The sequence below is a fragment of the Ischnura elegans genome, chromosome X, assembly GCF_921293095.1.
Source record: "Ischnura elegans chromosome X, ioIscEleg1.1, whole genome shotgun sequence".
Taxonomy (NCBI): Eukaryota; Metazoa; Arthropoda; class Insecta; order Odonata; family Coenagrionidae; genus Ischnura; species Ischnura elegans.
The window spans coordinates 92,420,238-92,447,705 of NC_060259.1; the positions used below are offsets into that span (position 1 = coordinate 92,420,238).

Consider the following 27,468-nt stretch of genomic DNA (forward strand, 5'->3'; position numbering starts at 1 on the left):
CCATGTTGATATAAAGAGGTTTCACTGATAAACCAAGTACATAACATGATACTAAGTTATGATAGTATGAAAAGAATATGTGAAACCTGAGGGAAAGAGAGGACTAAATAGCCCTAATGTCACGTGGAAAATTAGGACACACAATTATAATAATAATGAATTAGAGAGAGAGGAATGCCTAAGTAAGCTTCATATTGATTCAGAAAGTCCAATGTCAATGGGCCAAATCTAAGCCAAAACATAATGCTATTTTCATTGTTTTCTAATCATGGTTAGATATTGCCGCAACTGGAGAGAATTCACAGGCTATGGGTACATCAAATTCTCCAATTGAAGTTTCAATCAATGTATTCTGTGCAATGCTGAGTGTTTTCATCAAATGGTGGAACACTGCAATAAACTTTCAACCATGCAGATCTTGTGAGGAGAATCAGTAAATCTTAGGAGTACAATTATTGTCATCGAGGTGACCATTTGTACACAGCCAAGTAGTCCACACACATTAGATACTGCAATAAAATTATTACTAAATATGTAATAGAGAATCCTGCGATGAAAAAAATCCCATTCAGAGTAATACTTTGTTTACATACAGGTTAACTGCATTGACAATTCATGGAATATTTCAATGAACTTTCAATTTTGCACCAAGAAGCAGACTTCCAGTGGAGCAGTATTGTAACTCAATTTATAACCAGTAGTATATGTATGTATAGGGTTGCTATGGAGATAATGATCCAAAACTCTCTCACTTATAAGCTATATCAAAGATTGTGCTCTGGATAACACGCTTTCCTGGCAAGGTAAGGTAAATTCCAACACCAGGCCAGAAAATCATCCAGTATAACTGCTGTTTTATAATTATAACAACTGATTTCCTTAAGAGTTAAACAATCATTTTACTTCAACATTAAGTCAGTTTGTTAACATAAAATTTGCAAAACCTGAAGATCAAAATGAGAGCCAGAATTGTCCAGATAAATTTTGAAGTGACAGCTACAGTGAATTTCCCATTATGTTACATTCCTCTATCCTGGTCACCTCATCTCCAAGAGCAAGCACTAAATTGTGACCAGGTTGATCACTCTTGTCCACCAGCCAGAAAAACTGATTAGTAGCCACGCCATGGAAATATTATAGAAGCCTTATAGGGCTATTTAAAGTATAATTTAGAGATGTGCGAATAGTATCCGCGAATACTCGAATACCTCGAATATTAGAAAGTATTCGATATTCGAGGTTTCGAATAGTTATGCGAAAAGTACCGCCTCGAATACCTCGAATACTTTGAATTACGCGTCATACACTGTTGCACGCACGTCGTTGGTGGTTGACTCGGAAAAATGTAGAGAACTGTAGTCATTTAGTGCTCGCAGCGCCGTTTTACGCAAGTTGACGAATTACATCAAATTCGTGGATTTTAGCGGTGAAAAGAGTTCGACGAGGGGAACCGAAAATGGTCGGGTGAAAAAATCCGAAAATCCCCGATTCCCCCCACCAGGAGAACCTCAGTGCCGTGGGATAGCAACCTTAGGGCATTTCCCACGATCCGCTATCCCCCTCCATTCAGCACTCGCCTCACCCACTCTGAAGCTTTCCTCTTCTCCGAAATCAAACAAAAGGTCCCAGCTCGCGCAGGGATAGCATTACGAAGACCCCTGCTTCGAAAAAAATATCGAGTTACGAGAACAATAAAAACGTGTTTCACGCCCTCCCCCTTTTTCTCACCCACTGACCTTTTTCTGGCTACCTGCTTCGAAGTTACCCATTTCTGGAGGTCAACTGCTGTGTGAGTACCGTGGGATACTTACATTAGCGCATTTCCCAAGATCCGGTATCCCTCTCCATTCTGCACTAGCCCACCCCTCTGAGGCTTTCCTCTTCTTCGAAATAAAAAAAGGTCACAGCTCGCGCAGGGATCATATTACGAAGACCTTAGCTTCGAAAAAATACCGGGTTACACGAGAACAATAGAAACGTGTTTCCGGCCCTCCCTTTCCTCCCCCACTGACCTTTTTTTCCTACCAGCTTCGAAGTTCTCCATTTCTGTGGAGGTCAACCGCTGCATGAGTCATCTATTAGCGCAAAAGGTGTCTAAGGATAACTTTCGTCAATTGATGTTACACCTTTATTGAATTGAAATATTAGTAATGTGCGCGTAATTTCAAAAAGAATAAGACCAAACACGACGTATTTCTGAGTTTATTTAAGCATTTTACGCAAAGAAATAAATGTCAAAATACGACGGAGACCTAGCATTCTGGCGAAACTCGATATGAGCAGCAAAGCTTCTCGGAAGTTGATGCCGTATTTTTTTCCGAAAACATATATCAAGTTACAATTAATGAGTGGTGCTATAAATCTTTATTTTTACAGTCCCAGACAAAGGGATATTTTCACAGAATATTTGGTTTCTCCCTGATAGCAATTCCAATTCATCTTATCTCGTGAGAACTCCCAAAGATGGACTGAAAATAATTGAAGAAAATCCGGTGGAAAAGAGCTTGTATTTTGCAAAATGCCTCAGATTGTCAGCTAGCACTTGGTAGCAGAAGTGGGGGTAAAGCGATGTTAGTTGAATTAATTATATGCCCAATTGTTTCCATAAAATTAAAATATTCATTAATCAGCTAAATTCCTGTTCGAATCCTTTAAAGTAAATCAAAATTACTCCCCAAAATCTTGAGTTGCCTGCTGCATAGGCAACCGAGTCAAACATTCCAGCATTCATCATTTAGTATTCGAGGTATTCGAAATTCGAGGTATTCGAATATTCGAGCAATGATTTAATATTCGAATTCGATATTCGAATTCGAGAAATCTGCTATTCGACCCATCTCTAGTATAATTACTTCATTCAGAATACAAAATTACAGCTAATTTTGCAAGATTTCTGAAAAATGGACTTTACAACAGTTTTGAGAAATTGTGAGATCCATAGAGGATAGCAGCTTAAGATTTATCCTGCACAAAACATAATTTGGATTCAAAGACATGCAATAAAAATGAGTTATATAAGAGTTTTATACCTTTCTGAGCTTTGCTGCTCCATTGGTGAAACCCACTGACTACTACGGTTTTCCTCTGCTCTGCCATCCCAATCCATGTACCCCGACTCTTCAGAACTCCAGTGCAAAGGGAGCGCTTCCAGATTTGAAACTTTAGAGTGTGTTAAGCTGGGCAAGTGAGAGGAGACAAAGCTAGCGGACATAAGCGAGTCAACCATTTGCCTCTCCTCACTCATACATGCCTCCACTTGATGCAACCTGAAAACAGTAGTGAACCATATCAAATTATTATACATCTTCATTTGCCACTGCTTTTATATGGTGCTTCAAATATCAATAAATGTAAAAGATGGTTTGTAGAAGGAATTTTGCAAAAAAAATTAAAGTACAAGATAAAAGGATTACCTTCGAAGAATGTCTGAAGCATTTATGAACAAAATTAATGCATGAACATTATCTATCATTCTTCTATGCAGACATGTAGCCAGGAGGGAGTGCCTCCACTCCCATTGAAAGTTTTCCTATTGTGCAAACCTACATCTGCAGCAGAGAACACTAGCCCAGGGACCCTGAACACTGATTCTCTTACGCAGTGTATCTTGTTTCAAGCTGAGTTTCTAGAAGTTACACAAGACAAATCCCATCCCTCCTGGACAAATGTCTGGATATGCACCTGCTTTGAAGGACTGACTGTGACAAAGCCGAACATTCTCCATAAAAATTGGGCTGAGTTGCCCCTTAGATGCCCCTGGATGGTCCCTTTTCTGGAGCACTTTTTCCCATTCCACATTTATATCTATGCTATCTTTCATCCCAAGATTTCTTCTGCCATAATTCTTAATTTGAGTTCGCAAAAAATGGATGAAAAGCACATGAAAAATGCCTTTAATACTGTGCATTTGACAAGTTACATGCATACTCAAAATTGACCAAGCACAGACTGATTTTTCAGTGAATTTAAGATTCCACGAAGCTTTACCATCACTAATAACAGGTTTAATGCATCAATCACTTCCATTCTGAAAATGTACTCCAAAATACTTATTGATATCAAACCCTTTTGAGAATATTTCAGCAACTTTTTTCCACAAGAAAGTGCCATTTTCGACGGATTACATACATAACCAAGTTTTCAAGTGCATGTAGGGAGACGTGGATTAAGTCCTCTCTTCCAAATGTACAGAGTTGGTACAAATAGGACACTTTTTCATAACTAATCATATTTTTTTCCATTCCCAAATGAATGTTTGCACGTAAATAGCATGATCAGCAGCACCACAGTCAGAAACCGCTCATTCGGGTCAACCCTGACTTGATGCACAGTGAGTTCCCCCCCGGAGGAACGAAAATTAATATATTATCTATAAACACTACTTAGACACACTGCATATTCTTGGGTGGGAAGTAACGAGAAATTAAAGTTGCTTTACCTCAGCAGAGATCGGTAAAATGAATCATCACACACATAAAATATTATAATAAAAAGGCATAACAGATAAGTATGAAAAATAAACAAATGCCAAACTAAAAAATAAAAAAATATCTAAATTTATAACTTGCAACCTTATAAATCAACCCTATAAATAATAAATGTGTAATAGTTTGAAAAAAATACTTCAAAAAGTTGCCGCCGGAAATTTACGTAAATATACTGTGAGCGCCGCAACCTTTGCGCTCTGCCAGATCCGAGGGTCATCTATAACATAAATATTTTTTTGCATAACAACTTATTTCGATAATTTTTAATAAAATAGAACACTTCTAAGCCTAAATGAGGAAAAAAAGATTCTTGGAACTCAGCAAAGTTTAAATTTTTACCTTTGAGCTGAAAGTGTCAACTTTTGTGGTCATATGGAAACAAGTGTGACCATGTGGCTGGGCCCTAGCCCAACCAATGGGGTACTTGGAGGTAATTGTCTAATGGGTAACATAGGTGGATTTGGGGGGGCGTGAGAATGGGGGCACAGGTGCTTAAAAACAGACAAAATTTTAAATGGCTATCATTAGGTTTCTTTTGATTTGTGTTTACAAAGCCTCAATCATTTAATTTCACATTAATAACTATCATATGAAAATAAAGAGAATGTTTGTACAGTAATGGTTTTTACTTGTTTTTAATCTCAAGTATGAGAAGATTGTCTGCCAGTCAGACCCTTGTGCTCCCCCCACAAAAATATCCTGGTTCTGCACTCGATGGGTAATCCATACATACCTGTTGTTTGGTGCACATCCAACTCCTTGAGGAGTAGCTTCACTCTTATCTGCTTCCGATGAAACAGTTGCCTGCAGGTCACTGAGCACTGAATGGCCTAGCTCTTTCCCATACGATAAGTCCATATTTAATGCGATTGGCGACTGCATCTGCTCGCCACCCACACATTCATCCAAAGGTGCCTCAGGGTATTCCACCAAATCCTCCATGTCCCACTCCAAGCTTACCATGGCTGATTCATCCTCACCCAAGGCCACATGACTAGAAAAACTATCCACTTGAGGTGATTCTAAACTGATGTGTGGTCGCGGTACTCCCTCAATATCAGCCCTTAATGGCGTTGACTCTTGAATTTCCCGCAGTGGGCTTTTCGCCAGCGGAGAGTCCCACTCTAGAGATTCAGCTGAGCCGACACTGTTTCGGCCACCAGGAGGAGGGAATGAGTCTGACATTTCAGACGATGTACTATTCTTGATTGTTGTTAAACTGTACAAGCCAGCAAAGCAAGCCCTAGCCTTCTGCTGTTTCACTGAGTCTGTTTCTTCATTTGCACACTTCATCACCTCAACTGATGACCCATTGACATCACTCACAATATTTCCCTTCATCAAATTTGACATGCCTGGAAGATTTCTGTTGCACTTTATGGTTTCAAACTCCTCATCCATGATAAGACAATTTGTTTTCAGCTGATCAATTTCCTTTTGCAGCTTATCCATGCAAGCCATTGTACTAGTGTCAACACTTTCTCGCAATGAGAAATCCAGGCTTAAGTCTGAGCAGGTACTATCGAATGAACCTTCCCTGGGAATGTTTCTACCACTATCACCACTTACATTGTTGGGAAACCCGAGGGAGTCAAATGATTCCTCCCAGAACACTTTTGAGTTAGTTGGCCCTTCTGACGGCTCTTCAGAGATGGAACATGGGTTAGCTTGGAGTAGCCGAGACTTGTTGCGATGGCAGGGGGTCTCCAAGCCAACAGGCAAATTCCTCCACGGGTGTGAAACAGATGATTGTGCCAGATCTTGCCTCCCCACCACTTCCTGATGCAAGCCCCGGCCAGGCGTGGCTGGCAAGCTCCTCTGGCCTCCCTGAAACAATGAGCAAAAAAGGCTGGCACAAATATTCCCTCAGTCAAACCAACAATGTTGAGTACCATGGGGAAGCAATTTTTAAGCTCGTAAAAAGCACTAAGCAACAACCTGCACTTGAAAATTGGAACACAAGTAAAGAGGTCAATATTTGAGTCCTATACCAAATCAAAGAACCAAGATCATTACAAACATCTGGCGACTAAAAGTGCCCAGCTATTCAAAGTTGATAGTTCAGAACAGATTCCCCAGAAAAAAATGACAGGATGATAGTATGATGATTAATGCATGCCAGAAGAAATAATGAGTATTCGTAGTGACTGATATGGGAGGAAAGCATACTACAAGAGAGTATGGAGAGAACTTGACAGAAGAAGTTCAATTACAGAAGCAAAATAATACATCTCATCGATGAGACAGCATTTCTGAAGTGACATACAACTGCAGCAGAAGTTAAGGAATACAAGTACATTATCAAAGCAGAGCCTCCAATCTATTTATAACAATAGCAAATAAGCTCTACAGACTTGGCCACAAAAAAGGCATAATGGTATGAGAATAGCTGAATTGCACAGTCAAAAGCCACTAATTTAAATAAATTAATTCTGTAATGAGCATTATGTACCTTTCAGTGCATAAATACAAAGTTAGTTGCACATTTATATCATGCATTTTCACTAATGAAACACTTATCATCTCATTCATCCTAAATTTAGCCACATAAAACAAGGATAGGGAGCACACCCCAATGATGAATGAATTTCTCTGAGTAGATAGAGAGAGACGCCTGCCAACCTGTTCGATGAAAGAAGGCAGAGCCACACTCCTTACATTGGCCACAGACCAGGTGGCGCCACTCTTATGGCTCACAGCGCTCACTGGCATGGAAAAGTGCCTGGGCCGCTTCCAACCCCGAGGGCAACACGGGTTCAAGGCATGGCCAAGGGGGCGCGAGTGTGCCTTATGCAAGGGATGCATTCTCTGACGTACGGGCGGGGACCATGTGTTCCTGGTGTCGGGCGCCACTCCCCTCCTCAAGGCCCCTTGGTGCTCCCCCGCACAGCTCCCTTCTGAGATATCAGCATCCTGACCATCCTCATCCTCACACGATGTCCCGCCCTGAGATCACACACAAATGGTCACCACAAAATGATGACTACTCAAATGGTCCATAGCACAAGCATTTCACTCATGATACTCTAGTTCGTTTTACACTCTCCACATCCTAAACAAGAAACAAGGTAGCCTTCAACAAAAAAATCTTGGACTGGATATCAAAAAGGTTTATTCATCAACACAAGGACATCAAAGACATTCAGAAGCTTTCTAACAAAAAAGGTGGAAATATCACAGGCTCCATGAATGTAAAATACAACTCCATCTGCAGAGTGTGCATATGTGCGCAGTCCAAAGGGGCACTCATTTAGAAAATCAATCCCTCCAATAATTTAGGCATACTGCATTATTCGATGGCAAACAAAAAAATGCTTTCATTTTTGTTAAAAGATTTTCACAGGATCTTTTACTTATGAAGGCCGATTCTTTTGGTAAATAATGTTTTGTTCCTTTCTTGTGTTGGCTGGATGTTGGATACCTTGTGTTGGTAGTATCATCAGGAGAATAAGCATTGCTTCACATTGTTCTATAAAGAATATCATCATTCTTGTCCTTGACACTGTGAGGTATGAAGAACCAAAGGTAGCAATGCAGCTGCATAGGATAATGCCATTGGTCACCAAACATTCTGCCAAAAGCCCCACCACATAGGACTATGCTCAATCAAGCATGCAACCATGGAAAGATAAAATATCCTCTGCCCTTAATATACACGGCCAAAGGAATGGTCCAACTCCAAAAAAAATCAGGATGGAGTATGGATATCAAGCTAGTTTTGGAATGGGTTCCTGGATCCTGCAAAAGGTAAATGGGATAGGTCTCCCATCCAAAATACAAACAGGCTTGGCAATGGTGCAAGGGGCATCAACACTGCTATGAAGGATCAAGGAGAAGCTCACAAGTGCTAATTCTTGGGATTATCCTTCCAGAAACATAGATATGATAAAAAATGAACAGAACTTTCTAAAATCTTTCAGAAATGCTGAATAAAGTACACTTTCACTGGATCAATAGTGTTCATGTAAGCGTGCAGAAAGCATAGGAAGGGGAGAAATTATGAAAGTAAAGAGATTAACTGTACTTTGTGAATTTGATAAATGAAACTACATATTAATGACTAGAAAATATGGCAATAGCTAAGATTGACCTAGCTTTATTAAAATCACGCACAGCAGGCATAAAACTAATTTTCACTCATTTAACCGAAATACATGTGAGCTGCTGAGGGTAATGGATTCACACAAAATCTCATACACATACATATATTATATTAATCATTAAAGCAGAAATGCCAAACATTGGTTACAAAATACCTTTGCTCACTACCACATAATTTCAATATGGGTAAATGACCAAGAACAGATCTCACCTTGATAGCACAGGATAAACAACAAACTTAGCCGAAGTCTTTTTAATTTTTAAGTTTCTGAGAGGTTGTAAAACCAAAAACTCAGAGCTATCAATGACTGCTCCAACTCACTGACTATTTTGCAAACAATAAGGAGCTCTACGTGGTTTGAAAACCTAATGCATATTCTCAGGATACCACATACTACCAACTAGATACACAAACTTGATGATGAAATAGAGAATTATTTTCCCTTCAAAAATAAGACACTGTACAAGGATAAGCTGACCATGAACTCATCACATTTTCAAGTCAGGCCAACTACCTTCACAGCGTTGAAAAATTTTCTCAAATCCTCCACTCTATAGGTAGGTACATCCTGTGAAAATGAAACTTACACAAGATGATGAGCTCGGTGAGGAAGAGCCATCTTGGATTGAGGAACAATGCTTCCGCCTGAAGGGAACATCTTCACCACATGCAGGACTGCGTGGCCCAAAGTACAGGCCCTGAAACCATGTTAGGCCCAAATCAGGCAAAGCACCATGCAGGCATGTTATGGGTGTTCTAAACCACAGACCCAATGGTACAGAAATATGGTGTTAGTAGTGAACATTCAAAACCACAACCCACAACACAAACAAGAATAAACAAGCTCATAACCTTGAGCTGTTGCATACACTATGAGGTGAGTCTTATGCATGAGAGAATAACAAGCTAGGAAAAAGAAGCAAGGTTAGTTAAGTTAGAAGAACATAGATTAAGTTCAGCTGGATTTCAGGAGATTTGATGGGTGAAGATGAAGGCAAACTACCAACAATTACAAATGGCAAGGAACCTCACAGTTGGAGCCTTTCACTAATCATGGTATGAAATTGGGCCTTGGGGCATGTGCTTGGCAATCATCAGAATTAGTATCACACTTTCTCATTCATAACAGTTGACTTTGATTGGTCAACTACTCAATCAGAGTATGTTGTGCTTGAAAATTATATTTAAATCATGAGATGAGCCCTTGCAGTGAGTTGTCACAGTGAAAAAATTCAAACTCAACAAATTCTGGTCATGTTGCAACCAATTGAAATCAACTCTTCCCAAAGAAAACTGATGGGAATACTTCCACTCACGGTCAAGCGCATGCCCCCAGGAGAATAAAAATGGCCTATCAACCCAGAATGTGAGAATTCACATGCCTGTGGTTTAGCTCAGAGGGAGCTCCACCATTTTCAGTCCAAGCTAACAATCTGGGTCGAAATTCTGAGGGAGTGGTGGGCAGGAGCTCCCATCCTAGCATTTTAGTGAACATCAACGGGAAAGGCACAAATATTAAAAGGTTTGGCTTAACCAACTCAAGGCTGGACGGCGATACTTGGTGGAACTTAGTGACAGGAAACAAAATAAAAGATACACTGTTGTACGTTCCACAGAAGTTTTAATAACTGACCCAGGTTTCGACATTACACTGTGTCATTTTCAAAGGTTGGCTTAAGCTGGGAAAATAAAATACATACCTATGTCAACAGAAGTGTGATGAGCAGGGAAGCTAGTGGACAAGTGACTGGGGATCAACTATGTAAAAACATTGCTGAAATATCATAAGTGTTCAAGCATTTTGCATGACAGCTGCTCAATGCAGATCACACTATGATTAATGCTTTTCCCAAGTATGAGGCTTATGAGCTAAGAAAAAGGTTGAGAGGATGAGACAGGGGCCAAAAATGAGGCCAAGGGGCTGAGAAAGGGCCTTTGTACAGAGCCAACCCGTGGGCCCAGAACGGGACTGAGGTACGAGCCTGCCAGCACAAATACACATACCCTGCCTTTAGTCATCAAATATGTACCATAAAAACGTGTGCATGAGATGCACCTTTTCGCCCAGCAATTGAACCCGAAAATGGGTGTGTATCTCTAACACAAATTTCTTATCTTTCCCCCCTTTCCCTAGTCACCAGTCCAAGTACCTTAAGTTACTCCTACGAGTGGGCATCCCACGGCATTCATACTGCAAATAGTAATCGCATATCAAACTTGGAGAAACGCATAGTTTTGAAGGCCAATACCAGGTAAATAGTCAACATCTGTCTTGTCGAGTAATTTCCGTTACGCTAAGGACCTGATTTTTCAAAAATCGTCTTTGGACCCTATTATGAGGATTATTGCAATTGAAAATTATATTGGTGTTAAAACTTGCTGTTTCAAAAATTCAAACGAGTGTGTACATTGTTGGACTAAATGGAGGATAGAAGAAATCAAAAATGCTTCTAAGTGAAGAGTGCAAAAGGAAAGGTAGAGGGGAAGGAGCGAGCTCCCTCCGTCTTTCAAGCAACGAACCATGAATGAGGAAGCAAGGGACGAACATGTCCGATCTTGCGTGTGACGTCATTGCCTTCAAAGCGAAGAGGCGAAGGCGCAGCAATGTGATGTGTGTAGTTTGCGTTGTCTGAAGTTTCAAATCCATCTCATCTTGTTTGAATGCACTCATACTACACTTGTTTCTTCTGAAATTGTGCTGCTTGGACTATGTTGAATATTAGTAGCCTTGTTGTAACTATAAAGCTTTGTGTCAATTAATTAGAGCTTGAAAAACTTAAATGGTGTCATATATGCATCGCGTTAGGTCTCATTCGCAAACCTCGTGCACGTCATACAATTGCTGAAAGCTATCGAGATATCTTCTGGCTCAGTAGGTGACTCACCTAGCATTTGGCCTTCAGAAACTGGGAGAATTGAAGCTGGTAGACCGAAAAAGGTCAGTTAGTGAGACAGGGTAAGGATGACGTTTCCATTGTTCCCATGTAACTTGATATTTTCCTTCAAAGATGTTGAATTTTGATAACTGTCAAAAGTCCAGGTATACGTCTGCAACACCACACGATAGGATAAAAAAATGCTGCAAACATTTTTTCTTTAGCTCCGATACTCAAAATAGGGGTGCATATCTTACACACGTTTATACAGTATCTAGTGTTACTGTGTAGAGTTGAAGACCCAGCCTTTGGATCCCAAGCCTCCGAACAAACATCACAATTGAGTTACTGGCATAAACGTACATTTATGGTCTGTGTGGTCTCAGAAAGGAAAAAAAATCTTACAATTAAAGGCATGGGATGATGGAGGGCATAGGGTGGTTTGTGAAATCTACACTGTGATTATTGTCTAACGGCACTGAGATTCCCCTGATTGTTGTTCAATCTCTTGGGAAGATTCACACTATGTGCCTGTCGTGTTTTGCCTTAAAATTTTCCACAGTTGAAATTCTACTGCAATACTCCTACGAGAGTTTTTAAACAATATTGCTCATGAGTAGGACAAGCATTGCAGGGCAACGGCATATGCGAAGAGAGGATCGGCACTCTTTCTACTCCCTCATATAGGACGTTGCATTCACGAAAGCATAGATAAAAATTTCTGATTAAGATTCAATTTCTTCGACAATTTTGGATCCTAAGTACAAGATGAAGGGCATTAACTGTGGGTAATTGGATCCGAGGTATCCGATCCGACCATCCCTGGTAAGCATCATAAGGTTAAGACTACAAGTGAATACCTATTTAGCTCCTAGCACCATACATATCGTGTAAATTGAGCTGAAAAATGTCGCGTAAATTTTTAGCATTGAAAGTGGAAATTTTGATAACTGTCAAAAGTCCAGGTATACGTCTGCAACACCACACGATAGGATAAAAAAATGCAGCAAACATTTTTTCTTTAGCTCCGATACTCAAAATAGGGGTGCATATCTTACACACGTTTATACAGTATCTAGTGTTACTGTGTAGAGTTGAAGACCCAGCCTTTGGATCCCAAGCCTCCGAACAAACATCACAATTGAGTTACTGGCTTAGGGTCAGCACACTCATGTTCCCTAGAGCAGGGAAACAGTGTATCAGGTGAGAGCTAACAATCAAGATGAATAAAATCTAGCATGCAAAGTGTTTTCCATGCATATAAGGTGGGGTAAGGCCATTCAGGTTTACCATGGATGATATGGCTGCTGCTGGGTTATTCTCCCAAAAACGTACATTTTCTAGGGGCAGATTTAAAAAAAAATTATTTTTGTTAAAATAAGAACCAAAATTGTGTAATTACAATTCATCATTCATACAATCTAATGGCAAGTGGCAGAGATCATTAGTAATATTTACAGTTTTTTAAATTTTACTGTGAGTTGTCTATAGACATGATTCATTTGTCTATGAGCATGATATATATGTCCACGGAGAGGACAGAAGAGGAATATTACACGTTTACTCACAAAGTAGGACGCTGTCCTTAACACATCGAACTAGCATCTCATAACCATAAAAGAAATCTCCATTGTAATTAATAAAAGGTGCAGAGTTCTCTCTTTTTACTTGCCCACGGAAATGGTTAATGATCTTGGCTCTTTTAACACACTGAACTTAACTTTTTCTTCCAGCATTAAAACATGCACTAAACCAAGTATAAACTCAAACAACCCAATTTAGCTTACAATCTCCTTCTCTATACACTGCTTGTTCAGGGCTGCCACCGTCTCCTATGAATAAATCCCACTTTTCCCTGTCATTCCACGGGCATTACTTTTTTGGGCAGCAAAAATGTTTTTTTTTTATTTAATAATACATAATATGAAATAAAAGCAAACCAAAAAGACCATTTCGCAATATTTATACTGTTGTAACTTGTAGGTATACTGATAGATTTTAAATTTAGAAAAATAATAAGGCCGTTTAGTTTTGTTTTACTATCACTGGCTTATAAATGGCAGTCCATGGACATAATTTTGCACGATTATGGGAGAATGACCCTGATGTTTCATACAAAGAGTCGGTTTCCGAAATGTTGGCAGTCATTCTCAGAGCTGACTCATCCATCGTCAACAGCCATGACGTTGGAAACATCATCTGCTTCAAAATATCGGCAGCTATGTCATCCATGATCTGGTGTTAAACCTCAATAGCCTGCCACAAAGGCACTTTCTCACTAGCCCAGGGCTGATGCACCTGTTTTCTTAGGCCAACCAAAGTCATCCACATACTTATCCCACCAAAGCTAGTATTTTGGTCACCATGGTTTTGACTTAATCTATCAAATACAATTACAAGGTCCACCACCATCCATATTACAAGGCACCTGCTGCTGGGCATCAAATGCTCTGCTCAGCATAAACCTCCTGGACAGGGGTTTCATTCAGTAAAAATATAAATCCTTGCAATCTTACAACCACCCTAGTGAACACCATAAGTTTTGACAATCCAAGTTTTTGAGTTAGCATTCCCAGATAAATTAAATTTACAGCGAAAGAGAATTGAGGATTTGCATATCGTGGCCAAGCACAACACCCAAATTTGGTATTATAATAAACCTTAAGAGTTTCCGAGTCTTCCACATGGGCAAGCGGCAAGGAGAACGGGAAGTAGGTGGTGGCGGCGGCACTCAAGGAGGGGCTGTGAGGAGGTCGCCGAGGGGGACGTCTTGTGCAGCACAAGTGGTACAGCTTGTAGAACATCAAACTCCCAACACCCAACAGAAATATCACTCCAGTTGCCTTCACTGCAACATTAATAACACCATATTAATTTTCCAAACAACTAACAATTACATTTACATAATTAATGGCATTTATTCTCAAATTTTGTCTCCATTGACACACAAAAAGCAATCACTGGAGTACTAGCAAATGACAGTGAACATAAACTAAGTGATATCAAGAACCTAACAAGAAACAAAACATTATAATGTTTTAGCTAGAATAAAATGAGAGGTAGGACGACATAAGTGAAACCCTAAAAATGAAAGTAAATAACTTTGAATCCTGTTTAATAGGCACTGATGCACATAAAAATTATCATTAATACATAATAAAAATATGAGGTTATTACTACACCAAAAAAAACACAAATCAAAGCACATTTCTTAGCAGTAAAAATGAAAATTGTTCACTATAAATTTATTGACAATTGCTAAAATGACATGACAGATATAAAGCCTTAATGTTAACTGTACATGGCATCCACCAACTCCCTGATGTAAGGTACTAAGTGAGAATTAGAGTACAGTTCCTGATAAGTGATAAGACATTAATTTATCCTGACTTTTAAATAATGAAAAAATGTAAGAGTGCAATAGGTCTCCATCACTCAGCCACATGGAAGTAGGCAGATCTTAAGACACTCAGTCTTGGAGCTTGGAAAAGGGATATTATTTACGGATAAGTGTAGCACAGAAATTGCTGAGATTTTTTTTATGAGGCCTCATTAAGGCATCCTGCAGACTTGCTATGGAAGCTTTCTCAGTGATTAAAATTATATTTTAAAAATCCGAAATTTAAATACATGATAATGTGATTTATCAAATTCATAACTTTTCAATGCTATTCCTCCCACTCACAAACATTATGATGCAAAATACTGGAAAAAGTAGATGGCACTGCACCCATTACCGAGCCGCGGACATTTCTGAAAGCCGATTAAAATGCGACCGAAATGGCAATAGAAATCAACCATATGTGGGATGATTTCTCTATGCAGTCCCCTTGGTTACGACGTTCAAATGGCGGAAATTTCGCACTTTTTCGGGACGGGCTTTAGTATTTTATTTTAATGCTCCCGAACTGTAAGAGCCATACAGATTGTTGCTGTAAATTATAAAAGCTTAAGAATGTGGCCAGGTAATTTTTGATAATAATAATCTTGTAATTTTTTCTGTGATCTTTTACGTTCATCGTTGCGAAAAAGCCGTCCGAATATAGGTTGAACGGAAAAAATTGTAGTTTCTTCCGTCCTTCGGCGTAATTTTGTGATGTCAATAATGGAAACAATTATTATATATGCCAACAATGATCTGCACTGTATATAGGAAACAGTTCGTTTTAGCCACAAATGGTTGCTGAGATAAAAATTAAACAATTTTGGATGTCTTTGAAATGAAACTTTTAGCCGACCGAATTCCTATAAAATTTGTCAGCACATGAATCTCTGTATTTGACGTTAGAAACATTAAAATTTTTTCACCTGGTTGCATCGATTCTTGCGGCAAAAAAAATAAAATGACGGACGCTTCGGACTTTTTCCGGACGGGCGTTTGGTTTTTACGATAATACTCCATAACTATAGATGCGATAGGGATGGTTCTCGATTACTAAGAAAGCTAATATATGTAGCCACGTTTTATTGTAATTGTTATGGCTGTTTTTCTAACTTCATCGTCGCGAAAAAGCCGTTCGACCCTAAATTTAACGGCAAAATCTGTATTTCTTCGATACTTTATGCTGCATCCGACGTATCTTTCAGGTATAGACGGAAATGATAATTACATATGCCTGCAGTGTTCTCTACTGTATTTTGGTAGCAGTTTGCTTTCGTCATCCTTGGTTAACACGGTAAAAATTAAACAATCAAACGGAAAATCACCAAAAATTATAATTTTCTAAAGATTTACACACCATTTTGTCAACCTATAGCCGACCAAATCCTTTTACACTTTGTAAATACATGACGCACTGCATTTGACGTAAGGAAACGTTTAACTTTTTCAAACTAGTTGCATCGATCCTCCTGGGAAAAATAAGAAATGACGGACATTTCGTACTTTTTCCGGACGAACGTTCGGTTTTTACTTTAATACCCCCGAACTATGGATGCGATACGGATGATTGTTGTTCATTAAGGAAGATATTGAATGCACTCATGTTCTATTATAACATTTTTATCGCCAAAAATTGTATTATTTTCCATACTTGTGCTCTCCTCGACGTACCTTTGAGATATCGACGACGGGCATATTATTTGTATGCAGAAAAATGCATTTGACGTAAGAAAATGTACACGTAGGTGATCCGGTTGAATCGATCCTCTCGCAAAAAAATAAAAAAAAACGGCGCATATTTCTCAATTCCTCGTAGTTGGCTAATGCAAGATACGATGTAGTGCAAACACTTTTTACCTACAAGGATTGGTTGATTATTCTCTGAAAAGCTAATTGTTGTGCGCTGGAAATAATACATATTTAATGCAGGTACAACCCATGACGCACCAGTACAAACCATCCAAAAATCAAAATTTTGTGAGAATAGCGTCTTTGCGGTCGTTTTAGGCTTCTCCTATGTAAAGAGAGATTTTATATCGGCCGAGCTTTAGGTGAGATAGGTAACCGTGTAGACTCATTACGCAATGGGAATTTCTATTTCGACGCAGTCGTTCTCTTTAACGTTGAATACTAGGTCTGTGAATACGATGAAAACCATGTTTTTCTTTGTTTACAGTTGAATTGAATTAAAGATTCTAAGTGAAAATAACCGACTGATTCTATAATTTTAAGTTATCTTTTACAGATAAGTTGCAGCGGTAGAAAAATTTGCAATTGCTGACAAACTCATACTAGCAGCCGTCCTCTTGAAATTGGAAACGTGAGAGGGCCGGGTTGGAGGAAATGTGACGCTCTGAAAGAAATCTACTTCCTAATGTCCTAATCTCATGTAACTCGATAGCGAAAGTAACTTTCTCACGCCCCCCATTCAACAGATTTATAGTTAGATAATAACTGCCATCTTCCAGCTGCAACACCCCCTTCCACCGCAAGCGGTGACTCCTCGAGTTACAAAAACCGTTAAAAAAAATAATTTCAAATCCTGACGCTTTCGATGCGACCGATAGCACGGCCAGTCAGCAACGACAAGGTGTTTAATCCCTGCTGCGTGCCTTACACTGACTCCTCAACTTAGCTGTCACATTCGGATTATAGTTCTTGGCGGATGAACATGGAAGTTCCGATGCTGCGCCGGCACCAATTGTTGGGTGATTAGCTTACGTTTCGGCCTACGACATTTAAGAATGACACGATATTTTATGAAAAAAAAAATCCTATTAATTGGAGTTCTAGTTTGAACAAATGCTACCGATTTTCTTATGGCAAATTTGATTTCTCCCGTGATCGACTTCGAATCTTATCATAGTTAAAGTGAAATTTTTGCAGCTACACGCGTAAAAATTGTTCAACCACCAACAAAATTTGACAGCGAAGCCGGCTCCGGTGGTTCTAAGGAGCGGAGCCCCTTAGCGAGCGCGCGATAACTACCGGGGCCAAGAACGAGGGACTCTCAAGGGGCGAACATGCAGAACCTTGCCATTTTGTGATGTTTTTGCTTACAAGACAAAGGCAGGCGAGCTACGTGACTCACGCAGTTAGTGTTTAATTTCCGTCTCGCATTGTTAATATGCGCATACGCAATGCTTGTTTCTTTGAATATAGTTCTGTTGGGGCGAAGTGGGTCAAGCCTTGTTCTAACTACGGCGTTTATCAATTGGAGTAATACAAAGGAAAAAGTTCTCGTGAAAATGAAATGCCAAAGCCAGTGGGTCAATTGTCAAGTGCGGCATTACGAGATAGTATGGGGATTTATTACGGAGGCTTCCGCGGTGATTATATGGATGACTGGTTTCCGGGTTAACCCGGAAACCAAAAATAAGCATGGGGATTTGTCTAAAACGTGTAATGGTTTCAAAAATTCAAAATTTCTTGACATCAACAGCATTGACCGAGCTTTCCATACCAGGCACGGCCTCCACTTAAACGGTATGGGTAAAGATCATCTGTTCAATTTTGGTGGAATCGATCATTTCCAAAGATCTAAAAAATTCAGTTCTCACTGAGCGAAAAGAATTGCGACAAAATATGGCCTCCATTGGCAACCGCTCAGGTCCCAGTTCAAAGTTTTCAAATGCTCAATCCCTAAGCGATGAGAGGTATGCCAAAAACAGTGAAAACATCTATACTAATCCACCGCACGAGGTAAGTAACTCTGAATTCCACTTCCCTACTGTGTGCAAATGTCCAATATCTTCGGAAAAACGTTTTATGGTGGAAGCAGCTGTTGACGTTAACTTTTATAATATATTATGCTTCACAGAGGATAGGTTGAGCAGTGAGGAAATTGAAAACATTGAAAACTATAATCTGGTATCACACTATTCTAGATCTGTAGCATAAAATGGTGGGAATATCATTTATGTGAAGAAAAACTTACTGTGCACTAGGTTGGAAGTTACTCAGTTCTCTAGGGAAATTAATTGAGAAATGTGTGCAGCGACCATTAAAGAGTAAAATGTAATATTGTATGCATTTATCGATCTCCGTCACGTGACTTTAAAATCTTGTCCAAGTCCCTACACTAATAGCTGCCTTCATCTTCTCCATCATATTTTTCTCTCTTGGATGCTCCAGCTGATGGTAAGTCTCCGCAAGGGTTTTGAATGTTGACAACCCCGAGGACCTTGTCGACTTCGCTGCCGTGAACGACACCCGCCCTTTGCGGACAGGTCCCGTTGGACGAGCTTCCTGGTCTCATTTGATTGTAATCCATGCTTTCAGTTAAGACATAGTTGGTAGGGTTTCTCACTTCCATTCCAACAGTGTTTTTTACGTGACACCATCACGTGGACTCCCTTTCGTCTGGCTCCTACCCTTCAACCTATCTGGCCCTACCGGGAGTAATTGAGAATGAATCCCGCCAGTCTCTAGAGGTCATAAGATCACGCAGCCTTTCCACCGCGACAAGGATGTAGCGTATGCGAAAGGTAAAGAGGATTATTGAGAGTAAAATAAATATTGAACGATCAGCGCTTCAATACGGACGTCATCTACGACCGTTTAATGTTCTACTTCACTTTTACTTGTTTAATGGAATCTTTGAGTGGGAAAAATAAGGCTTTTTATTTACAATCCATGCTTCACTTTTACTGACCATGGTCTCAACACTGTCTTTATCGAGGTTATTAATTCTGGATATCACGTATTTCTTTTAACCATGGACGGTATGAATTAAGAGTGAAATGAACGAAGCGAAGCTTTTTCCCTAGTCACTGGTGACAATGTTGTCAGCTTGAAACTGCTTACTTCATCCGAGATTTAGTTTGATTCCTGCCTCTTCCGTGAAAACGGACCAAAACTCATGATATAACACACGCTGCTAATATGAAGTATTTGGCCGAAATATCTATTGAACTACCCAAACTCGTATATTCCTCAGACATAACCTGGCTTGACGAATGCATAATTTTATTTGATCCTCATCGCATGTTTTTTCTTTTACTAAAGCTATTTATCCATATATAAATTTAGTGAATAAATTACAGCACAACGGGTCAACATTTCAAATGTCTGATGATTAAGCTGAGGACATTTAGGCACTAAAAATAAAGAAATAGGCACTTAAAATACGCGCTTAAAATATTTGTTGCATTTCATATGATTCCGTCGCTCCTGGAATTGCAAAAGGTTAAACGTGTAACGAGGTTTTCCAGGAACCTGACAAACAGAACTTGGCATACATCTACGCCTTGGGAGGTGAAATACCCACTCGGGTGGGACTCCAACCCATAATCCCAAAATTAGTAGGCGAAGACTTTACTCTGCACCGAGGCCGGCTTGAAAAATTATTATTATTATTCGGCCGCTTATTGCCTCAAAGAAGCATCTGAAATTGAGAGCTTGGGCTGAAATATATGATTACTTTTCGGTAAAACTGATGGAGAGGAAAGAGAATAAAACTCCACATTATATTAGGTTATAAATAGAGGAAGCAAAATACAAAAAAATTACTTATTTTACGTCACATTACAAATTACAACAACATATTTTTCAAAAGTTTCCCCTTTAAACTGATGCCGAGATTCCGTCAGGATATTTCTATACAGTAGGATATTTCTATACAGTAAGTCCTCAACATACGAACCAGATGCGAGACCTTGCTCCTAAGTTGAAAAACCTATGCCAGGCATCGTTAAGAGCAGTTATCCTGCAGAATGCAACACAGAATTACAAGCGTGCAACGCGGTTGGAGCCGAAAAAAATTCCCTGCCCGCACGAAGGGAGAACGGATGCAACACTGAACAGTTACTGACTAAACAACAGTTTAATTGATACTTCGTTAGACAAAGTAAAAATTCCCCTGCACCACATCGCGTCGCATCGGCCAATCTCAAAGGCGCCAAATTTGAAATTTCGGGCACGCTTGAATTTATTGAATGTTCATTTCTCTGAAAGTTCGTAAGGCACCTAGTCAAAATTTCAAATGTTTGATGATTAAGCTGAGGGCATTAAAAAAACTGAATAATAGGCTAGCTCCGTACTAAAAAGAATTTTGCTAATGCTGGAAAACATTTGCTTTTTTAGGCCCTTAAATCGGCGAGATCAGCAGAAAAGGCATAAACACGAAAAATAGGCATTTTTAGGCAATAAAAATTGCCATAATTTTGCCATAAATAATCGTACATATATAAAATAAATGAACGAATATCTTCATAAAATTGGTTTCCCGAGTAAAATAAAAAATAAGTATTTAAGGAAATGTCTTCAGTTTACTGACGACTGAGTATTGTACGGTCATAAGAAGCAACCAAGAGCGCAATCAAGCTGATCCGACAATTGAAAGTGAGTTAAATCCATTACAAGATTCTACCGATGAAATAGACGGAACAAGTTGAGAAAAAGCGTGTAAAAATCACCGACGTACGTGGTGGCCCAGGGAAAGGAACTGACCCCTTCACTGAAAAGGCCTCATAAATGCACTTTGGCTAGTTCTGAGGAGCTGACCCTCACGAATCCAAACTAGCCTTTGAGTTGAAACACTGAAAGATTGTCTCATAGCATTTTCACGGATGCCGAGTGCTGCTTTAACTCAAGCAAAACAAGCTCTAAATGAAGCTTTGTTTGCATTTTCGAAGTCGTTTTGAGATAAACCTATTCATACTCACATATCTCTCCTTTAAATGTTTATGATATCTACGAGGCCTGTAACTAATGAAATCATCGCAAGAATTGCGAGTTGACTATAAAACTGCAAACTGGTGTTCGCTGTAACGCATCAATTCCTCAAGCAGCCAATGCATTGTAGATTCGGCTCAACGATGCCTCGAACATCATCGAACAAAGAATGACGCAAGGAGCACAATCGCTTTTCATGGAAGTTTCAACTGCCCACCTTCAGTTGATTTATGGGATATTTGTTATTTTTGCCAATCCCACTATGTCTTCGTGCGCCAGGAAAGGCATCGAACCGTTCATAAAACAATGATTATAAATGAAATAACTTGCTTTTATCTGGCGGCTTAACAAACTGCGGAAGACAATGAGAAATGATTTATACGGTAAGAAGCATTATACTATTGTTTATGATTTCATAACATCGTTTGTACAATGCATTGTCCATAGCGAAGAAGATTGCGATGGTTGCGACATGCTATCAGATGAAATCATTTTTCAACGCAAATAGTTGGTTTCAAAATGTATTAATTCGTTTTAAGCTGGCTGAAAATAAGACTTCTGTTGCTAGAGTACTGGCAATAAAGCATAAACACTGATAACTAAACCCACAGTTCCCAATTTCGCAGTAACAGCATAAAATTTATCAATTTATTTTAGAAGGTTGCGTCGCTAATGAACGCAGAAAATATACTACGGAAGAGCATATATTCTTAGTTAATGTGGCTATTCATACCGGTGGCGCTGCTAAAGGAATCCGTGAGGAGTATTTTAGCCCATTGGCTGTAAACAATATCCATCCATGATGAGTATGAAATAGTTTTATTCTATCATGTAGCAATATCTATTATAACAACGATATCGGGGATGCGGCAAATTGGCGATTACGCATTCCGTCATGTAGGAATCTGAAGGCATTCGAGGCACTCTAAAGCCTCCACTCTTTCAATGCAAAGCGCTATGTGGAAATTCAAGTAAAATATCGTTTTGCCCTGCTCTCACGTAAAAGTGAAATTGATGACTAAGCTTAAAGCTGAAAAAAAATTTTACCACACTCATTTTCACCGATTCACATTTCTTTGCAAGATTCATATTTCTATGGTTGTTTCTATGCAAGCTCTAGCAGTTACAGATCGTGGGTTTATATTTTCGTTGAAGCTCAACCTCCTTTCCTCCATGAACCCTTAGAAATACCCTCCACGGAAAAACTATCCTTGTTCCCGAAGAAAAAGTGACCAGCAACGGCCACGAAACGTCGGGCAACAAACCGAATAAGTACGCGAGGCGCACCCGAAAAAAACATTACCAACATATAAAAATGAGTAGCGGGCGTGACTTGGTGGAAATCCTTTATCGTAGGAGTTGAAGAAATTAAAACTTTGCATTTTCCACATGGTGATTTATTTTGTCCCACCATGGTTTCGTTTCAGCGTGGAAAATTTACGCCGTAACGAAACCGTGGTCGGACAAAATAAATCACCATGTGGAAAATGCAAAGTTTTGATTTCTTCGACTCCTAAATGAGCAACGCCTGGGTATAAGAGTATCATGCGTGAATTGCTCTCGGTTATTCCGCAGCTTGCATTGACTTCGGGCGTTCGAGATGCGGCTTTTAAAATTTTGTGGGCACAAAGAGATGGAAAATCGATTTTTAGCCGTCAAATATCGAGATCGAGCCATGACCTTCGAGTTTCGATTCAAACTCGATATTTAAACACCGATATTGACCGTTTCGTTAGACTCAGGAGCGAGTAGTAGTTTATGTAGACGTAAAGCCTCACTAGGAACACGGTGCTAGCGTGTTGTACCCTTATGGAGTAGGAATGATAGCTGAAATCAATAGAGTACAGCGCAGGACAGCCAAATTCGTGTTGAGTCGTCACGATAAAAAGTACAACGTTTCTAATTCGTTAGGCGAGTTTGGATGGGAATATTTAATGCATGCGGAGCATACATTAAAGTATAGGTTAAATTTAAAAAAGAAAGTTCGGATAAGATTTTTTCTCAGGCGACGTGGATCATATCCTCAGTTTACCGTCGTTCTATGGTAGACGTTATCACGGCAATAAAATAAAGGAAATAGGCTTCAACACTGAGAAATTTGAAATATCATTCTTTCCCCGTACTATTACGGATAGCTACGGTGTCTCGATTGAAAAAATGTAATGGCGTCACTCGCTAGAATGACTCATTGAAAGTTTTTAATTTTCCATTGTTCAATCCGTGCATGAGTTTACTGTATAAATTACGGACCGTTTCCAAGTTTCAACTGATAGAATGCGCACGTATTTTTTGCACTTAAGGGTAACATCTCAACGACTTTGTGGTATGCATGAGGGGATCCTTTTGCATGATGCATGCTGGTGATTGGTCATCCCCTGTAAAACACCCTAGAGGTGGCTCGCAGGCAATTATGCAGATAGATAGTAAGCTACGCTACCGCAGGCGAACTGGACGCTAGTGGAGTTATGTCTAGCGTCTAGTATGTCGGTCCGACCCGGCAGGCAGCGAACCATGTACATGCCGACCCGCAAGTCGCTTAAAAAGCGTGTGGCGGGAAGAGTTAGGACACCAGCCATTTACATATAAAAAAATTACTCAAACAAAATTACGACTAGCACTTATTAAAGTCCTTTATGATTTGCTACAAAACGAATTCCAATCTCTCTCATTTTATCGCTTCCGAGGGACCAGGAAGCAAAGTGGAGCACTAATGAGATGTTATCCGAGTCGCTCTTTAAGATATCCATTCTCACATGCTCAAGCAATCTAAGCTTAGCGTGAAGCCCCCGAGTCTCTAGCGGCTTGCAGACTAATTCGCTTAACATCTAGGTAACGCCCGTAGTAATTTTCCACGAATCTCCCAGCATTTCTTTGTATTTTATTCAGTTCGCGGATTAAGTGTTTCTGCACCGGGTCCAATACGCTCGCTACATATTCAAGGTGTGCTCGGACGAGTGCGTAATAGCAACTTCCTTTTACTTTTTCATTCGAAATCTTCCGACAGTACACTTGACGAATCCAAACTTTTACAGGGCTTTGCCGCAAATATTCCTCATACATGTTCCCCACAAGCGGTTCAAAGTTATCGTAACTCCCAGGTATTTCACTTCATCTGTCGCCTAAATGTTAACGCCATCGGTAGCATATACATAGGGATTGTAGGACGACCTCCGCAAGAAATGTGACGCCGTGCATTTGCTCAGATTAAGTTCGAGTCCCCATTGGCTGCACAGATGAACGTTGTTTCAATCTGATGATAGAATTTCATAGTCAGAGTGATCACTAATTTCGCGATAGATAATAGCGTCGTCAGCAAATAAACGCCAAAAAGTATTTTATTGCTAATTCGGGAGCAGGGGTCGTTAACGTATATAATGAAAAAGGGGGCAGATTACGCTTCCTTTTGGAACACCTTATGTCAATTTAACTACACCAGAGCTAATTCCGTCAAGAAATACTTTTTGCTTACGATCACTCAGAAAGTTGCGAATCCAGTTTACCACTGTTTCGTTTAATCCGCATGACAGCAATTTGTATAAGTTTGTTGTGAGGTACCGCGTCGAAAGCTTTCTTAAAATCTAGAAATAATGCGTCGACTTGTCTTTTCGCTTCACCAGATTTGAGACCGTCGTGAAGAAAGACCGCGAGTAGTGTTTTGCATGATCTATCTTTTCGGAATCCGTGCTGACAGCCATGTAGGCAGTTACTACTTTCCAAGAAAGTCATGATAATGCCGACGACGATATGCTTGAGTATCTCGCCAATAATCGATGTAATTGAAATTGGACGGTTGGTCTCTGGGTCATGTCTGTTTCCCTATTTGGATATCGTTGTAACGCTTGCAATTTTCCAGTCCAGCGGTAACTTTCCTTCAGACAGTGACTTCTTGACTATTATACTATGACTTGAGTAAGGTGCGATCTGTGAAGCTAACTCCTTGAAGACACGCGCGGGTATTCCCTCCAGACCCAGAGATTTAATATTCTTTATCGATTGTAGTGGTTTATTTATCCCATCGGGTTGTACAGCGATTTTTTCCATCGGTACCTCAATAGATGGGCTGTCTAAATTAAATTTAGTATCGTTTGTAGTGCATACACTTTCGATGTGGGAATTTAACGCGTTAGCTTTGTCAATATTTTCGGTGACAAGTTTAGCATCTTTATCAAATGAAGAATCTAAGCTTATTAAAACAACTTGACACAACAAAGGTGACCTTGACAATGGCACAAGTTGCCGAAACCATGGTCGGTGAAAATAAAATAGTGTGGACACAGACAAGTTGTTTTAATAAGCTGAATAACAAAGATTTCCACCGCATCACGCCGGACACTGTATCTTTTATTCAAAGAATCTAAGGTTGAAGATTTTCCTGCAGCTCTCTCGCAGACGACAAAAAAGATTCCGGATTTTCATGGAGTAATTCGCCGAGTACTTTTTTCTTGGACTTTGACAGTGCCGTTGGCATTGATTTCTTGGTTATTGAGCGTTGTGCAGCGCAACTATATTTTGCTGCAAGTTCATTCCATTTATTACCTAACGCAATGGACTTTTTGCGCAATTTGTACAGCTTTCTGTTTCCTAAGTTCCCTTCTGACATCACTGTTGTATCCAACTTTCTTTAATATCAAAGTTCAGTTTTTGCGGAAAATGTACGTTCATTCCTTGGCGCAGAATTTCTAGGAAGTGTTTCCATGTTACATCTGTGCTATAATCCTCTGTTATAGTTAAGAATTTTGTGTATAAGTCATTTAGTATATCTCCAAATTAGATGAAGTTGCTTTTATCAAATAAGTAAATATTGCCTTATGGCTTTACAGCTGATACTACATCAATTTTTAACGTTGCAAAAATTACTGTGGTCATTCTGTCAATAATATTGACTTGTTTTATCAACTTACTGCTGAAAGGTCTAATATCTTATTTCCTCTCGTAGGCTTATCAACTCTTTGGTTGAGAGAGTGATTTGCAAGTGCGTTGAGTAAGATCTCTCTTATTTATCTATACCTTGAATTTGGTTTCACAGTGAAAGTATACCAATTTATAGATGGAAGATAAAAATCCCCCCCCCCCCCCCCCCCGATAACTATTATACTTTTATTGTCTCTCAGCGTAAATGCGGATATTTGATTTTCTAGTTGGTAAATAATATCAACTTCAGAGTAAGGAAGTTAATAAAAAGAGCAATCATTAATACTCCATTTGTTTCGTTCTTTAATGGTACACCATACGATTTCTATTTCGCTGTCAATTATTTCGTGCGCAGCTCTGTGTTAATGTGATTTAACTGATATAAAAACTCCGCCACTTGTTCTATTGCGTCGTTCGCATCTGTAAATTTTATATCCTGGAGGAAAAACATAGCTGTAGCTTATATCTTCCGTAAGCCAGCTCTCTGTTCCCATGACCACGTTAGCGTCCTGAAAAATATGCTCGATTTCGGCGCGCTTGTTTTTTACGCAACGGTAACTAACTACAACGGTAAATGTCATATTTTGTAGTTGGAGTTTCGGATGGTTCTTGTATAAGCTTTTGTGCATTAGGTGGTGGAATTCTACTGGAAGTGCTAATTATATTTGGTATGTTTTCTTTCACTGGCGTCAATATTGACGGTATCGTCCGGCGTTACTGCTCCAACGCTTACTTTCCTGTGAACATTTTTGCAAAGCGGATTTCTTCGGAGGCTACGTTTAGTTAAATAATTAATTATCCCACTAGATGAGCTACCTTCTAGTCTACCCTACTTTCTTGCTTCATCCATCATTGGTTAATCAGCTTCCTAAGAAACAAAACTCTTTTATATCTCCAAGCTTTGTTTTCCTAGTTTAACTTTTGTCCCAGCCTCCTCTCTTTTACTGAATACTAGTACCTTAGAATTCTTTTAGTTGATTTTCAGCTCATAACTGGCCATTATCCTTTCCATATTAGTCATAGTCTTCTTCAAAT

General features: G+C 39.5%; 1 protein-coding gene across 6 annotated transcripts in view; it reads right to left on the reverse strand.

Annotated features, from left to right (window-relative positions):
* Window positions 1-27,468, reverse strand: part of LOC124170851 — an 83,777-nt gene that overhangs the window by 17,803 nt on the left and 38,506 nt on the right. For 3 of the 6 annotated variants that reach the window (XM_046549852.1, XM_046549849.1, XM_046549848.1), the window contains 5 exons: window positions 14,126-14,313; window positions 9,177-9,287; window positions 7,110-7,433; window positions 5,221-6,314; window positions 3,030-3,266 (listed from right to left, as the gene is read on the reverse strand). In XM_046549852.1, the coding sequence (XP_046405808.1) occupies window positions 3,030-3,266; window positions 5,221-6,314; window positions 7,110-7,433; window positions 9,177-9,287; window positions 14,126-14,313 (1,954 nt within the window). The remainder of the gene's footprint in view (window positions 1-3,029; window positions 3,267-5,220; window positions 6,315-7,109; window positions 7,434-9,176; window positions 9,288-14,125; window positions 14,314-27,468) is intronic. The other 3 variants (XM_046549850.1, XM_046549853.1, XM_046549854.1) reach the window with 3 other exon arrangements.